The following is a 13,521-nucleotide window of genomic DNA, read 5'->3' as shown; positions in this document are numbered from 1 at the left end:
CGACGGGAATTAGGCCTCCGCTTCCCAGTCTCCTCCCCCAACAACCTGAATGCGGCTTTGGAGCCAGGTGCCCTGGGCGGCCTGGCAGGTGTGCGGCTCACGTGAAACACACGCGTGTGCAGGCTGGGGAGGTGCGTGCCCGCGTGAGCCTGGAGCCACGCACGTGCATGGGCACGGGCGGCTCCTGCGGGCTCACTGATCCGCCTGAGTCCCGGACCCCCTGGGGGGCAGGGCAGCCACCTGTGCTGGGGCGGAAACCGGGTCCGAGCTCAAGAGAGTGCGTCCGTGTGTTCAGCACCCCCATCTGGACAAGGGCGTGTTTATGCACATGTGTGCTCGGCATTCCCATTGGGGTATCCGGTCTGGGTGTGCATACAAACTGGCGACGCCTGGGATTCCCGTCGGGGGCGCGGGGCGAGGGCCTGCTTGAGACCCCTCTCCGCGCGGCTGTGCAGGAGCGTGCCTATGTGAGTGCGCGCATCCGAGTGCCGTGCGCGGGTGTCGGACCTGGGCCGGCGTGCCTGCGTCCGGTAGCCCCCGTCCGGGCCGCAGCACAGGGGTGTGCGCCTGTGCTTTGCGCGCGCCCTAGGAGTGGCCACGTGCGCCCGGGCCGCTGTCGTGGCCCAGCCGAGCCCGGATCTGGCCCCTAAGCGGGCCAGGGGGCAGGGCCGGCCCCCCGGCGGGCCTCGGCTGGATGTCGTTGGAGTCTTGTTGGTTTTGGCCGGGGCAGCTCTAATGGGGGAAGCCCCGGGGAGCGGGCGGGGGTGGAACAAAGAAGGGAAAAGCAGAGAAAGCGGGCTGCAGAGGAGTAGAAGGAGGAAGCCCCTGGAATGCGGAGAGCCCAGGACAGCCTGAGGCTCCAGGGCCTGGCTTGGGCTGAGGGACTTGCCTGGGAGCCCACGGCTGCCACTCCCCCACGTGGACAGGGACAGAGGTTTTGAAGACCCAGGACTACTCTGTGTTCCAGAACCCTGGCCCCAGCCAAGGGCGCCTACACACAGAATCCCACAGGGCCCAAGGCTGCAGCCTCAGCAGGCCAGAGAGAGCCAAGCAGCATTTGGGGTGGAGGGCATGGCTCAGCCTCCCTCAGCCAGGGGCAGCAGTTTGAGCCCCCTTAAGGAAGGGGCCAGCAGGCTCCTTCCCCTGTCTCTTGGCTGGGCTGCTTATAACCTCAGTTTCCCCATCTGGGGCATGGGACAGGAACTCCCACGGTGAGGGCCAGGAGGGCAGGCTCGGCTGGACAGGAGTGGGCTGGGAAGCAGGGTGACCTGCTTGAGTTTTGCTTGCCCCTGGGGGCCTGGCTGAGTAATTCCTGCTACCCCACTTCTAGCCCCATGACCTTGGCGCTTGACCTTGTGGTCTCTGTTTCTTCATCTGTGTAACAGGTTACTCATCCCTGCCTCTGCTGGGAGGGTTACAGGAGGTCACGTGCACGCGCCCGCCTGCTGCCCGCTGCATAATTGCTCTGGATCTGGTAGCTGTTATTTTTATTGTCAGGAGTCTATGGCTGTGACAAGCTGTGACGCCTGGTGTGATCGCGTGAGGCTGGCTGTGTGTGCGACTGTGCCGCTGTGTGTGTGTGCGTGTGTGTGACAGGTTGTGTGTGAGACTGTGCGTGGACGACAGATTGTGCCGGTGTGCGGCGGTGCCTGTGACAGGCTGTCACTGCGCGACAGACTGCGGGTGGCGGGGTGTTGCGGGTACCGACTGTGAGTGGCGATGAGGCGGTGTGTGGGGCTGGACCAGGGGACCCCCACACACCTACTTCTGTGAGGGTCTGGCTGACAGTGAGATGGGGGCTTTCAGGGACTGGGGGGGCATCATCCAGTGTCCCCTCGGGCTTTGGCCTTTCCATTGCATCCATCAGGATCCCACCTGCTTGCAAACCTCGGGAGGTGACAGGTCAGAGGGACCCTACGATAGAGCCTCCCCTTCGCCCACTGTGTCAGCTCAGGTGCCCACCCCCCCAGCTTCTTGCCTTGGTTTGGGGGACCCCAGGAAGCTTGTCAGGGACCTTAGGGCATGGAGGTCCCCAGGCCTGGCTGGCTTCAGTGAAGGACACACACCCGGAGCCTGTTTCCCACACTTTCCCTGAGCTCCAGGTCACCGCAGGGCCTGGAGACCTAGAGAAGGAGGGATCTGGGGAAGGATCCAGAAAACGAGGAGAGAAATGGAGGGAGAAGGCGAAAAAACCAGAGTTCCCTGGGACCTGGGGAGCCCAGAGCAGCTTGGGGTGGGGACCTCCAGTCACGGTGGACACACCTCAGGTCTGCGGGGTCAGGATGGGCAGAAACGCCATCAGACACGCGGGAGCACGGCTCATGTGCCAGGCCCCAGCTCAGACCCCGCTTTTACAGCCTCACTTCTCCATCGACGATTCCAACTCAGACGCCCTCCTAATCAGGGTGGGATTCCGCTGCTTCCACCACCCCACCCACCAATTTCCTGTATGGTTGGGGAAACTGAGGCTGAGACAGACAAGGGGACCCATCCAAGCACCCGCTCAGGCCCAAGAGGCCTGAGTATACAAGACTCCTGGCTTCCAGAATCCTCACCAGCTGGAGAAATCCTGAGGCCCGTGGGCTCGGGGCAGCACGCGGTGAACCCCGCCCTCCCCCCCCCACCCCGCTCCTTGGCGTGTCAGTGTGTGTGTTGCATGTGTTATGGCGTGAGCTGTGGTCCGCTGCTGTCATGCATCTGGTGTGCAAGCCACGGCATGAAGCGTGTGTCCCTCTGTGGGTGCAGGCCTGTGTGAGTCTGTGTGTCCGTTCGGGGCCAGCCCTGCCACAAGGTGGGGAGAGGCGTCGATGCACCCCCACCCCCCACCCCCCCGAAAGTGTGTCTTTGATACTTGTAGCCTGGGCAGGCAGCGAAAAACAAGTTTCCACAGGGCCGCCTTGGGTTGAGGCCAGGCCGTCCTCAAATAACATTTGAAGTTACTTAGCAAACTTTGTTTAGTGCTGAGAGGCGCGGGCAGCGGGCTGGGGGGGGCAGCAAACCGGTTCCTCCGAAGTCCCTTTGCCCCTCTGGGGGCAGAAGTGCCCAATGTGGGGCTTGGGTTCCCCCGCTGGCTCTGGGGAGGGGAGCGGGAATCTTGGGGGTGGAGGGTTCGGGGCCCCCCATAGATGGAGCCTTCCTTTTGCCAGTCCAGGCCCTGGGCTTGGGCAGAAATGCCCACGCTGGTCTCCCGGCAGCCCAGAGGCTGCCACTGGGCCTTGGACCAACCAGGAATGGAGGAGCCACACTTTCTTCCTTTCCCCCCTCCATGCAGCCCCACTCTGCCAGCCTCGGGGCGGGTTGCACGAGCTAGCTTGGAGCATGCGTCCCCCTCCAGACACACACACAGGCCCCCAGAAAGCCCCGGGTGCCCACATGCCCAGCCCCCAAAACTCTCCTGTGCCGCCGGGTCCCAGCCCCAGGCAGCAGAGAGGGCCAGAGAGCCAGTGATGGCGGGTTTGGAAGTGAGGTTGGTGCCCAGGGGAGGGGGAGGGGGAGGAGATGCCAAAAATGGTGAGCCATTACAGCGAGAGGGAGGAAGTGAGCAGGGAAGATGGAAGGCGGGCAGGCATCCTCTGAGCTTGGGGCTGCAGAGGGGCAGTGGAAAGGCAGCCTGGGCCCTTCCAGGGAGCAGGCGTGGGGGACAAGCCCCAGGTGGCATGGGACAGGCAGGGGGCCCGGAGACGCCCTGCGCTCCCCCACCCCCACCCCAAGCTTCGAAATGGAGACTGGCAGCAGCAGCCGCTCGGCTCTGCCCAGGCATGGGGTGGGGGTGGCGGGAAGGCAAGGCGCCAAACCAAATGCCACCAGGCTGGGCACGGTGGTTGCCAGCCGGCAGCACCGACCCCACCAGCACCAGCCCAGAGCCCTCACACCTGGAGCTTGGAGGGTGGAGAGGGGGGCCCAGTGGGACTCGGGGGTCCAGCAGACAAAGCCAGGTCCCCTCAAGCCGTGGGCAGGTCCCCAAGACCCTACAAAGATGGCCTGGCCTGGCACTGCCAGGGTGACGGGCTGGGGTAAAAATAAGCTGGGCCCGCCCCGGGGGAGCTAAATCGAGGGGCCCAGGTGGAAGTGCCACTCCGGGCCACCAGCTGCCCCCGCCCCACCCCCCGGCTCAGAGCGACCAGGGTGAGAACGCCCGGTGCCCATCGAGGCCCAGTTTTGTACAGGAGAAGCCCCGGCCATCTTGTCCCCAGGTCCCAGTGGGCAGCATACGGTGTGTCCACAAGTACAGATAATGGATGACCTCAGGCAACAACAATAGGCCACGCATTCCAGGCAGTTGGTGGGGGCGGCTGCGCTAAGCCACTACCCTTGACCTCCAGACCGCCCCCTTTGAGAAGGAAAAGGCCTTCGAGGCCACACTCGGGCTCTGGCAGAGCGACGCTGAGCTGAGAGTGGGCCTCTTGGACACTATCGCTGTCTCAAGTACTGGGCACTCCCTTGTTCCCCAGGCTCACTGTCTGCCCTCCCACCTGGGCTGGCACCTCCGCGATTCTGCTCCCTGCCGAGCCCCCGGGGCCTAGAACAGGGCCTGGCACCCAGGAGGTGCTCGGTAAATATTTGTCAAAGGAATGCACAAGCCCCCAGCTGTATCCCCAGCATGCTGGCTCCGGCTAGGTGCCCAGCAAGGTGTGGGAGAGAGGGCGTTGGGCCCTGCCGAGGTGATGGCAAGCATGGCCAGCGGGAGGGCAGAGGAGGTGAGATGACCTTCCACTCCCATTCTGAATCCTGGATGGAAGAAGATCCGGAGGTCAGAGTGGTAAGGGGGGTTCAAGGGCCGACAGCTGGGGTGCACTTCCAATGGGATGTGGGGGTCTGTAGGCCCACTCTGAAATCTGGTGAAGGCCAGAGAATAAGGTGCAATTCTGTCCCAGGAGTAGGATTTAGGGTGGTGGCTATCAGAGAAGAAGCTCAGCTCCACCACTTCCTAGCCCTTGCCCCTGGCACTAGCTGCCTCTTCTTGGAGTCTCACTTTTGCATTTATAAAATCAAGCCCTTACTTCACATTAAGCACCGTTTTAAAGCACTTTCTATGAACCAACTCCTCTGATCCTTACCACAACCCTGTGAGAGGAAATTGAGGCGCAGAGAGGTTGAGTGACTTGCCCAAGGTCACACAGCTAGTGAGCAGCAGAGCCAGAAGTCAAACCCAGGAAGTTGGCTCAGAGGCCCCACTCTCCTAACAACGTCCAAATGTCCCAAATGCCAGCAGTACCAAAGTGGAGAAACCGTGCCCTAATATACCGTCAGACATGCACAGTACTGTGCGCCCAGGCACAGCCAGCCCCTGTCACGCCTGCCTCACGTGGAAGGACTCAGGGGGACAAGCCGGAGAGGCGCTCACACGGGGTACGACACCGCGAGGATCAGCACTTTCTCCATCGCTGTGGTCTCTAGGACAAGCACTCATTTCTTTGTCATCCTACAACAGCCTGCTCCTGCCCGATTCTGCTGGCGGCCTCTATCCCCAGACCCAGAGCCGAGGCTCAGAAGCAGCCTCGCCTCCAGCCCGCCGTCTCCACACGCTAGAGCGGACAGCGAGAGTGGGCCCTCAGCGCCGGGCCTGCCAGCCGACCGGGTGTCCTGGAAGGGGTGGGTGTGCGGCCTCCTGGCCTTGTCCCTCCAGCGTCACCAAACCAGTGCCGGGACCAGAGCTCCTAGTTCCATCCGGGCCATCGGGGCCTCAATCTGCAGCTCGGACAGGGCCAGGCGCAGCCCGGCGCCGAAGCGTGTGTGGATGTGACCTTGTCCCCAGGTGCAGGGGCAACACGCGGCTGTGTGTATGCCACGCTGATTGTACGTGGGCTTGTGGGGGGTGCATTTATGATAACACGCAGGTCCTGGTGAGCAAGACTGTGTGTGAGACACTGTCAGCCGGCCTCTGTGCAAGTGTGCAAACGTGTAACGGGTCAGGGGTCCACTGCGCCCATGTGTGCATGACTGTTTGTGTCTGATGAGATGTGAGGCTGAGTGTCTCCACTTGAGCACTGTCGACACTGGGGCTCCATCTTGCTCTGTGGTGGGGCGTCCTGGGCACTGTGGGGTGCTGGGCAGCACCCCTGGCCTCCACCCACTGGGTGTCAGTGGCAACCCCCCTCCAAGTGTGACGACCACATATGTTTCCAGACATGGCCAAGCATGTGTGTCACGGCGTGTCTGAGGCATGTTACTGCGTGCGTGTGCTCCCATGTGTCTGATGGTGATGGGGGTGGATCAACACTCGTGTGCGTTCCGGGGGGTGTGACAGTGTGGCTGTGTGTGTCTGCAGGTCTGTGTACCCCTGCATGTTTGACAGTGGCAACACGTGGGTCCATGCTGTGTGTCTCCTGGTGTGTTTCTGTGCAGCCGTGTGTGCCATGGATCTGTGCCCACGTGTGCATCCCTGCACGGGTACCTGCTCACCGACATGTCCAGGTGTGAAGGCGAGCCCCTTTGTGTGCGGACGCCTGTGTCTGTGTGTGCCTGGTCTGGGGAGGTGTGCCACGCCTGTATGACAGCGTGACTGTGTGCTGCGTGGGCCAGTAAGAGTGTGTGACTTGGTGTGAGATGGGCCCGGAATAAACCCCTGAGATGATCCCACTGAGGCCCATGTTTGGAGCGACCCTCCGGGATGGTCTAGCCCCCACCCCCAGCTCCTGGATGCCCCGGACTAGACTGAGAGCCGCCTCCTGAGGCCAAGGCGGTGGGGGCGCCTCTGAGCTGCCCCTTCCTTCGCCTTGGCTGCAGCGGATTCAGGTGGGGACAGACCCCCACCCCAGCCTGATCCGTGCCAGGAAGGCTGGCATTGAGCTTCCAGCCAAGGGGGCAGTGTCCTCGTCGGTGGCGGTGGCACTGCCCCTGCCCACTGCTGGCCACCACCCCCAGCTCCCCTCTGGGTGCGGCCCAGTGGGGGGAGAGCTCCCAGTGCAACCCCGGCTTCCGATTGGCTCCGGAGAGCCGCAGTGCCCGGCGCCCGCCTCCCCCTCCCCGGCTGGCGCAGCCACATCGGTAGTGGTGGCAAACGCAGCTCGGAGTTCTGGGCACAGCTGCGCCTCGAAGAGGCCTGCCAGCCCCACCAGAAGCCAGACACCCCAGCTCTGTGCCCCCGACCCCTCCCCACCCGCCCGCCCGCCAGGCAGCGCCATCACCCGGGCTGCTGCCCCCTTCAGGCTGCCAGGCCGAGGCCAGCCAGCCCCCTCGCCCACCAGGCCCGTGCCCCCGGCCAGGCCCGCTCGGGGCCAGGCCCAGCTCGCCGCCACTCCCGCCCTCCGAGGGGCTCCTCGGGAGGGGGAGGTGGGGGGGGCGGGGAGGGGGAGCTAGCCCTTCTTCTTTTAGTGAACGCACCCAGAGCTGGAGCCAAAAATCGAGGAGGAGAGATATTCAGACGGAGCCAAGACGCGTTTGGCAGGAGGAGAGAGAGAGGGAGAGAGGGAGCGGGAGGAGGGGAGGAGAGGGAGGAAGGAGAGAGAGAGAGGGGGAAAGCAGGGGGGCCTCAGTTTCCAAATCCGCGCTCTCGCAGCCTCGGAGGGACAGCGGGTGACGTGGGGGTGTGGAACCCAGGGCAGGCCTGGCCGTGGGGCGGTGGACTCGGGCCCACGGAGACAGCCGGACACCCCAGCTGGCCAGGCCAGGACGGACACAGGCAGGAGCCAAGATCAATGCACGCCGGGCAGACAGAGGAGGCCTGTGGGCGGCCCAAACACACACTCGCACCTCGCCACACAACGGGCTTCTGTCCATGCCGGGCCAGGGGCATGGGCGGGGCCCACAGCAGGGCCACCACGGCCGCCCGACCTCAGGGGAGGCCATGGAGAGGCCGGCCTGCCCCCAGCTGCTAGCCTGGCCGCCATAGCCGGCATTTCACACCGTGCCGAGAGGCCGAAGGAGGCCAGGGAGGGGGCCCGTGTGGGGAGACACACATCGACGGTCATGGGGACAAGCCTAGGATGCAATGCCATGGGGGCGATACCCGTGGACACCCGCACTGACATGTACGCTGACACAGGTCGACACGGACAGAGTGACACGCACGGTAAGGCACACAATACACTCCTTCCATGACAGTCAGACACCCCCAGGATACAATGGGCTGTACAATGACACACCACAGTGGCAACATGACACAAAGACGACAACAGGCCGCCCAACACACACGATGACACACACCACCGACCCCACCGTCACCAAAATATACAGAGATGCAGTTTGGGGTGACCCTCAGAGACACGGGCAGGCAGCACCCAGTGACGGACACGCAGACACAAGGACACTTGGAAAGGGACCCCACCCAGACGCGCGCAGCCACACGGCCCTCCTCGGGAAAATGGTGGCTCTAAGGGTTAGCATGCCGGTGAAGACACGCGGATCGAGGAGAACCCAGGTAGCTGCTCACAGCTATCCGCCAGCCCCCTGGCCTCCACAGCCGGGGCTTTGGGGGCAGGAAAGCGAAGACGCCCCTTTTCCCCACCCCAGCTGGCGGGGGCAGGAGCCCTGTCCTCGTCCTCGGCGCTGTGCTGGAGGCAATCACAGGTGTCAGGCCTCCTCTGCCTCTCCTGGTCCAGATGGAGGAAGGTTCAAGATGCCCAAATTCGAGCTTTAGGAACAGAGCACTGGGACCAAGCAGTAAAAAAGGCCAGGCTCCAAGCAGGTTGGACACGGAGGCCAGCGGTCAGACACTGACCACTGGGGGGATTTCGCCAGCAGCCATGGCTGCACCTCACCCACTGCACGCAGCCGGGATGCCCTCTTGACCCTGCCAAGGGCCCACACAGGGTCCCACATATGGTGGGCCCAGGTGACAACACCCAGCTGCAGATGCAGAAACAGCTCTGGAGCCGTGTGGACACCCTCAAAGCCCCCAAGGGGACCCACCCCATCTCCAGGCTCTTTGCCCCACTCGCATCCATGTGCACGAACACTCCTGCACACTCCAGCACGAGGCCCCAGAGCCCAGCCCCAAAGTGTGCCTGGTCACAGTCAGGGTTCAAGATCAGGGAAAGGGCCGGGTCAGCCAGAGTCCCCAAGAAGAGTATCTGATCCCCCCAGAGCAGCGCAGGCCTTGTCTCTCCCCTCCTGCCCTCTGCCCCCCACCATCATTTACCCCTGCCTTGAACACCTGCTGCCTTCTGCTTGGCTTACGGACCCCATCTGAGGGAAAAGAGCTGAGCCATGAGCTGGCCTCCCTCCTTCCAAACCCTTCTCTTGCTTCCTCCTCCAGGCAGTCCACTTGGACTGCTATGGTTGGGAGGTGCTCGACCACGCCTTCCACCCCACTGAAGCAGCCTTGTGAAGCAGACTTGAGAGGGCCTAGCGGCGGCCTAATGATAATATCCAAGATGACAACAGGTCATTCTGTTTCTCAAGCACATCCAGGTGCCAGCTCTGCCCTGACCCTACTCACGGCCCAAGAGGCAGGCGCCATTCTCCAGACCAGGAAAACCCCATCTGGATTTCGGGGGATGAGAAGATGCAGAGGGCCCAGAGCTCCAACCCTGCACTGTCCTGTGGCAAAGTCCAGCTCTCGACCTCTGCTCCCACGGCCTCCAACCGGGAGCCTGAGGCCACACAAGACGCTCCCGGTTGGGCCAAGACCTCCTGTTCCAGCCCCCACAGAGAGGGGAGCACCCTGCCCCCCACATTAACCCAGCAAAGCCCTCAGCCCCAAGCTCGGCCCAGCCCAGCATCAAAACATGTCATGGAGCCCAAGCCACGCACGACCTCCCCCATGCCAGCTCCTGCCCATGCACACTCCTGCCCCAGCCGTGGGCATGAGACCGGCGGGGCAGGGCCAGAGGGAAAGCGGCCATAAAGAGGGGGTCCCACGCTGGTGCCGGGATGGGGAGTGCAGCTTCACAGGGACAGAGAGCTGGCCACAGTGACCAGGCAGAGAGCTGGGGGCACATCAGGGAGGCCCCAGCCCATCCCCCTCCCCTGGAAGGATTGTGTGAGTGGCCACGCAAAAACAAGCGTGCACAGACATTGTGCTGCCGTGTGGCTGCGAATGTCAGCAAACACGCGTGCCGAGGGCGTGTGCGTGTCTGTGTACATGCCCAGGTGAGCCAGCAGCATGGCGCCTTGTGTAAAGGTGTGTGTCCTTGGGTCTGCGTGAGCAACTATGGGTATCGCTGCATCTCCGTGAGCCCATGTCGATATACACATCCCATCTGGGGAGGGGGGAGTTGTGTGTGTGTGTTGGTGGGGGAGGGAAGACAGGTCCATGGTTTCCCGCGTCCGTAGGTTCGTCAATGGCCGTGTATCTGGTCATTGGTGTGAGCACATCCTTTATGTCCCCATCTTGGCAGCAGTGGCGTACGTGTGTCCACACTCTGGTCTGCGTCTGTTTGTTGGGGGGGAGGGTCCCATCCATCCGCCCCCTCCCCTCCGCCGAGGACTCAGGCCCGTGGCTGCAGTGGGCTCCAGCAGGCCAGCAAGCGCCCCGCCCAGCGGCCCTGGATTTCGATGCTTTTTCCAGAAGGAGATTTCCCCCCGCCCTTCCCCCTCGCCCACAGAGCCTTTCCCCGCCAGGGCCCCGCTGCTCCAAGCTCGTTCCTGCTCAATCATTTATTGACTTTAAAATCGAAGCCAATTCTGGTTTGAAAAAAAGAAAAGGGAGAGAGAGAGAGCAAGAGAGAGAGACAGGGAGGCCAGAGAGACAGAGAGAGTCCGAGATGCAGGGGGAGGGGGGAGCAGAGATGGGGCCAGAACCGGAGGCAGAGGCAGGGAGAGACAGAGATAGCCAGAGGTTCAGAAGGACAGAAACAGAGAGAAATGGAAAAGGAGCAGAGCAAGCCAGAGATAGAGACGCAGACAGAGAAAAAGCCAGACTTGCAGGGCGAACTGTGGAAGCAGAAGGATTTGTAAGACCAGAGACGCCCGATCCGAGAGATGTGGCTGTGGAGAGGGGCAGGCCAGACCCTGCTGACCAGCCGACAGCAGCTGCCCACCAGAGCTGAGGGGTGCAGCCCAGCGAGACCGTGCCCACTCCCCTCCCCAGCCGCCCTGGGACACTCAGACCTGCGACACGGACCTGAGCCCTCGCTCCCTCCTCCACTGTCGCAGAGTCAAGCCCTGGCCATTGCTCTGAGTCTGGGCTACCCCAGCCCCTTCCTAGTCTTGTCACCAGTGGATCAGCTGGCATTTCCTCTCCTGGGGTGCTGTGACATCTGAGGGGCCAGAGTCTCACCCAGGCCTCAAGGGGCAGGCCAGGGAGCTGAGCTGGAGGTTGGTGGGCAAAGGGCAGTCGAGTCTGGGGTCTTGGTCCCACCAGGCTCCAAAGGCCAGCCATGCATGCCAGCCGAGTGTGGCCCCAAAGGTGGCCGCGGCTCAGCCCCAGCTAGATGGACAGGGTCGTTGTGCAGGGCCCAAGATTCGGTGGCCGACCAGTCAGAGGAGCAGATGTGGGGGTCCCCACACTGCCGCAGTGGCCAGAGTGCCTGTTCACACCTGCATGCACACTGTGACACATATGTGTGCATTTACACTTCACCAGCACACGCTCACACCCGCTTCTGTACAGGAAAACCCGCTCCCTGGGCCACACATATGTCCATGCCACGCAGGCCTGCCCCCAGCCGACCCACAGGGGTCACATGCAGACCCGGAGACTGACTCACACACACACTCGCATCTGTGGATACAACAGTGTAGCGTGGCCACGGCTGACACACATCCCCAACATACCCTCTTGCCCCTCGCCACACCACACCGCGCAGCAGCCATATTCACCTGGACTCCCACTGCCGGATGTGAGCACCTTTGACCCAAGGCTGCCAAGGCTCAGACCAGCAGAAGGGACAATTAGGACCCATGGCCTGGCGTAGGGACACCCCTCACACATGCAGGCCCCGCTGGCAGGCAGGGCCGGGCAGTCCCCAGGTGTCCCCTCTGCAGAGTCTGTGTTGCCAGCCATGGCCTGGCCCTGCAAGCAGGACCGCCAGGGCGGCTGTGGGACACTGGGCAGTTCTTGCAACCTCTTGGAGCCTGAGGGCCCCCCGCTCGGCTTGGGTGGGGTGGCAGGGCAGGCATCCCAGGGCCTTTGCCGCCGCTGAGCGCCGCGCCGAGAACTTCGCTGGAGGCGGGACGCGCTCTCGCAGCGCGCCAAGGTCGGCGCTGTCGTGCCCGCGGCCGACCCGACGGCGTGGCCGCAGCCCGGCCGGCGGCGCCCACGGCTGCCTCCCGCCCCTCCCGCCTCCGGGCGGCGGGACGGGATTCCCCCGGCCGCCCGGTTCTCCGCGCGGCAGCCGGGGTCGCTAGGGCCGGAAAGTTTGCGCCGAGGAAAGTTTGGGGGGGGCCGCGGCGGCGGCGTCCAGGGTCGGTGGAGAGGCGCGGCCCGGGCTGGCAGCGCGCCCGTCCCTCCCTCCCCTCCCCTGCCCCTCCGAAATTTGGGAGCCCCGCCATTTTCTTAGCCCCGCTCCCATGTGAGGCCTGAACAAAGACTTTGGGGAGACGCCCGGGCCGCTCGGCCCGCCCCGGGCACCCCGGCCGCACGCAGGGGCCGCCGCCACGCACGCCGGCCGCTGCCACCCTCGGGAACCGCTGTGCCCGCCCCAGGGAGCGCCGCGGGACCCCGTCCCCGCTCGGCGCCCTCGGGACCACCCCTTGCCACTCTGTCACCCCCGCAAACACTACCAGCGGCCACGCCGCCCGGGGGTACACCACGGTCGCCCACAGGTTGGCGGGAGTCCCGCTGCCCACCGCACCCCATTCGAGCGCGCGCGCGCGCACACACACACACACTCACACTCACGAGCTCCAGGGGCAGCGCCACGCACGCAGCCGGCCACCCCGGAGCCCCCAACGGGAGTCCGCCCGGAGGCCAGGGTCGCACGCGCACGGTGACGGCCGCATGCGTGCCCGGGCTCCCCGAGGCACGGCTTGCACCCCTTGGCCGCCCGCGGGCTCACTCCCCCGGCCGCCGCGCGCCCCTCCGCCCGCCCGCGCGCCCGCCCGCCGGCCGGCCTCCTGGCCCGCTCCCTCCCCGGTCGGTCGCGCGGGGGCGGCGGCCGGTACCTGGGTGAGGCAGTACGGGGAGTACATAGCTGGGCGCCCGGCGGGAGCGCGGCGGCCGGCCGCGGCGAGGGGAGGCCCGGCAGGCGGCGGCCGCGCTCGGGCTCGGGCTCCGGCTCGGCTCCTCCGGCCTCCGCCGCGCTGCGCCCGCCGGCCCCGCGGCCCCGCGCTCGGCCCGGCGCCGCTCCGCGCTCGCCGCTCGCAGGCTCGGCCCCGCCGGCTCCGGGGCCGCCGCGTCCGCCGCCGCCGCCGCGCTCGCCGCTGCCTCTCGCGTCCGCCGCCGCCGCCGCCGCCGCGCGTCTACTCCATGCCGCCGCCGCTGGCCGGTCCCCCTCGCCCGCCGCCGCCGCCGCCGCCGCCGCCGCGCTGTGAAAGTGAAAGTTTAGACAAAGTTTGGAAGCGGCGCACTCCGGGGAGAGGGAGCGGGCGGGCGCGCGGCGGGAGGAGGGGCGCAGGGAGGGGCGGGCGGGGCGGGGGAGCGCGGCCGCGCGCGCACACACACACACATGCACGCACGCATGCACACACACACATGCA

At 64.9% G+C, this 13,521-nt stretch overlaps 1 protein-coding gene across 4 annotated transcripts in view; it reads right to left on the bottom strand.

The window, feature by feature from the left end:
• The window catches only part of NFIX (nuclear factor I X), an 89,362-nt gene extending 76,163 nt beyond the window's left edge, over window positions 1–13,199 (bottom strand). For 3 of the 4 annotated variants that reach the window (XM_044751876.2, XM_044751875.2, XM_044751877.2), the window contains exon 1: window positions 12,988–13,157. In XM_044751876.2, coding sequence (XP_044607811.1) covers window positions 12,988–13,014 — 27 coding nt within the window. In that variant the 5' untranslated portion in view covers window positions 13,015–13,157. Of the gene's footprint in view, window positions 1–12,987 lie in introns of all 4 variants that reach the window. The other variant, XM_044751874.2, reaches the window with a different exon arrangement.
• Window positions 13,200–13,521: the final 322 nt, after the last annotated feature.

The sequence above is a fragment of the Equus asinus genome, chromosome 20 (genome assembly GCF_041296235.1).
Source record: "Equus asinus isolate D_3611 breed Donkey chromosome 20, EquAss-T2T_v2, whole genome shotgun sequence".
NCBI lineage: Eukaryota > Metazoa > Chordata > Mammalia > Perissodactyla > Equidae > Equus > Equus asinus.
The sequence above is the reverse complement of the archived record's forward strand: the minus strand, read 5'-3'. Positions and strand labels throughout refer to the sequence as shown.